The sequence below is a fragment of the Cydia pomonella genome, chromosome 2, assembly GCF_033807575.1.
Source record: "Cydia pomonella isolate Wapato2018A chromosome 2, ilCydPomo1, whole genome shotgun sequence".
Lineage (NCBI taxonomy): Eukaryota > Metazoa > Arthropoda > Insecta > Lepidoptera > Tortricidae > Cydia > Cydia pomonella.
The window spans coordinates 16,473,771-16,476,969 of NC_084704.1; the positions used below are offsets into that span (position 1 = coordinate 16,473,771).

At 40.9% G+C, this 3,199-nt stretch overlaps 1 protein-coding gene across 1 annotated transcript; it reads right to left on the reverse strand.

The window, feature by feature from the left end:
• Window positions 1-606: 606 nt before the first annotated feature.
• LOC133534516 (fork head domain transcription factor slp2-like) lies at window positions 607-2,397 on the reverse strand. The gene has a single exon (XM_061873674.1). The coding sequence runs from the start codon at window positions 2,316-2,318 to the stop codon at window positions 1,344-1,346; it is 975 nt and encodes a 324-aa protein (XP_061729658.1). The 5' UTR covers window positions 2,319-2,397; the 3' UTR covers window positions 607-1,343.
• Window positions 2,398-3,199: the final 802 nt, after the last annotated feature.

The window sequence follows — 3,199 nt, forward strand, 5'->3', positions numbered from 1 at the left end:
CATGCTAGCGTAAATCAAAATTAAGTAAGTAATATTAGGCGTCGTATTTGCTTGAATTACGATTATTATTATTATTCTGCAAATCTTGTAACATTTAATAATGATTTCAGATTTATCTAGTATTTAGGTATTATATAGATACCACACTTACCAATTAAGCAATCCAAATAAACTGAAACTTGGATGTTGTAAATACGAAAGAAAAAGAGATCTAAGTTTCTAGTACCCGGCTAGTATGTCAGCTTATAATTTACTTACCTATATGTAATAGTGTTTCGATTAAAGATAACCTATTATATAATTTTTTTTTTCATAGTTCTATTCAATTCACACACACACAGTTCAATTTAATAAAATATCTAAGGTTATCATACCTACATAACTGTTTATTTTATTAGAACTGTCAAAGACAAATAAGTACTTACCTAAATATTATTTTGATTATTGCAAAAGATTAATTTTGTGATTGGCGTTATAGCATGACGATTAAACACGTTATCACAAAATTTTAATATAAACCTTGTAGCGACCGGTAGATATAAAATATTTTGTAATACGCACGCAAGATATTTGTTTAAAGTAAAATGTGTTTTGAAACCAAACTAGTGTAAATAAACATTCACAATGAAGTTTATTTGAAGCAGACTTCAAAGGCGAAGTTGTTTTAAGAGTTAATACTTCTATTTCAAATCTAGTGCGTGGCGTGGGCGCCGAACACTTGAGGATGTTTGGTTAATGAGCCGCCTGTCTTCCGGCAGTAAACACATTCTATGATCCTTTATGACTAATCCAAGCTCACAATCAATTGGGTTTTGGTTCTTTCATAGGTATTATTTATCTTTTTTATGGATTAAAATAGGGAATCTGATTATGGCGCGCGGGGTTTATCTTAATTCAGGTTTACCTGCTCGTATTTTTTTTAATCCGACCCGAAAACAAATCCCCTGTTGAATATTCTTCTTGTTAGTTTGTTTTATTACCCTTTTGTTTGTCACGAGCGTAAACTTTTTTGGCAGCCAGCTTAAGTAAGAATAGGTGGATAAATAAAATCAAGTTGTAAGGGAAACAATATTTTCTTTTTATTTATTAATTATATCTCTCTTATCATAATTTTTATCCTATTTCAATAAATATACATTTCTGCAAATATTAACATTTTTACAATTGCTATTGCGGAATGCTAAGTGAGGTCACAACGAATGTTTCTAATATTGCGGACATGTTCAGTGCTACACTCGCTACTAGAAATTACCTCATTTCCACTGGTCCATTTGGTACACTAACTAAAACTAGATCACAGATAGGAACGTCAAGCTTTGCTCAGCCGTACGGAGATTGCTAAGTCACTGTCGACTGAGAACGGTCACCGGCTTGTAGATATGCGGCGTGAGGGGGTGATGCGACGGCGACGGCAGCTCGGGGCTCGACGCTCCAGACGTGGGTGGCGAGTGAGCCATCAGGGGAGGCGACGGTGGCAGCAGAGGGGACGTCTGGGCCATCATCGCTGATGCTTGAGCTAAATGTGAGCTCTGTAGTAAAGAGTTCTGGGTCAGGAAAGGTGCCGACGGTAGTCGCTCGTAGAGTGCTGGCGAGTAAGGCAGACCTCCAAAGCCCATCGCTTCCGCGCCTCGGAATGCTGGGTGTACTGCACTGGGCGCTACTGGTGGCGTCTTCATTTGTATCGGAGCATATCTCTGATATAGCAGTTGAGAGTACAGACCGACAAGTTGAGAGTAAGAAGCCGGAGGGTACGCGCCGGGCATAGGAGCGCCTGGGAAGAGTGGACGTTTAAAGCAAGCCAAACGCGAGCGGCCGTTGAGTGCTGATCGCCGACGGAGTTTGCCAGTGGTTCCACCAATGAACACATCTTCGGCAGACGCGTCGAGCATCCAGTAGTTGCCTTTTCCGGGGTCATCGTAGTGGCGTGGCACTTTCACAAAACACTTGTTCAGACTCAGGTTGTGACGGATGGAGTTCTGCCAGCCTTGCCTATTCTCCCTGTAGTACGGGAAGTTGGTCATAATGTATTCGTAGATTCCGTTGAGTGTGAGTCTTTTTTCGGGGCTGTTACGGATAGCCATCATTATTAAGGCGTTGTAACTGTACGCTGGTTTTTCATGTTTCTTGTCTTTTTTCTCATCGTCCTTTGGTTTAGAGCAGTCTACAGGTTCCGTTCCGGTAACATCCAGTTCAGAGTCACTAAGATCTGCTTCAGAAGGTGATGCGCCAGTCGAGGAGGCGGCCGGAGAAGGCGGCGCCTTGTTTTCGTGGTTCATCAGTATAGAATTGATACTGAAATCTCCTTCGAACTTCACCATATTGTCACTTGTATGTTTCACTTGTCAGAACGTTACGTGCGCACCGATAGCTAGCAGGGCGACGACTGGCGGGCGCGAGGGCGGCTGCGCCTATTTATACGGCCCGCGCGTCGGCCCGCCTCTGAGAAACAGAGGAGCATCATCGGCCAATCACGGTGCGAGCTTTCCGGTACATAGAGCCACGCCTCGCAAGCTTCCCGAGCTTTGTTAGCAGTTCAGTCAGTATTTTATTTTATTTGTATCCCTGTGAGTGTCGGCTGCAATTTTGTTTATGTCGTTTTTTTCTGTGCATTTCATTGCGTTGCGGTTCACTACAAAGGTTTTTAAATTTCAGAACAACTGCATCTTTTGTCGTATAAAATGTATGTAGAGAACTAATTACATTACCTACATTTAAAGCTTTTAATTGTTAGAAGCCTTGTCCTCGGTTTGGTTTTTTTATGCATAACGTACAAATGCCATTAGACAACAGATACCAATACTTTGGCTTTTTTAAACGTCCAAATATTGTTCATCAATCATCTCATCAAGCACCGGCATATATTATGTTAAGACAAAACCTATCAGTGATGATTTTCAAGTAAATAAATGTCAAAATGCGATTTGCATGTTGCTTTGTTGTCTAATCTGTAACAAAATGTATGTTCTAGACAGGCGGTAGGCGCCTACCTACTCGTACCTAATACTTACGTTATATCATAAAGTAGGTACGTATTCTTAAACAAATTGACCCGTACTTGCACTTTTTACTGTTTTTTTTATACTACGACGGTAACAAGCAAACAAGAATATGGCCCTCCTGATGTTAAGCAGTCTCCGTAACCTATGTACGCCTGTAACTCCAGAGAAGTTGCCAACCCTAACATTCAGCACCCTTGTTG

What these genes read in the sequence shown, in the direction of transcription:
- LOC133534516 (XM_061873674.1), bottom strand. Translation starts at nt 2,318, where the DNA reads ATGGTGAAGTTCGAAGGAGATTTCAGTATCAATTCTATACTGATGAAC.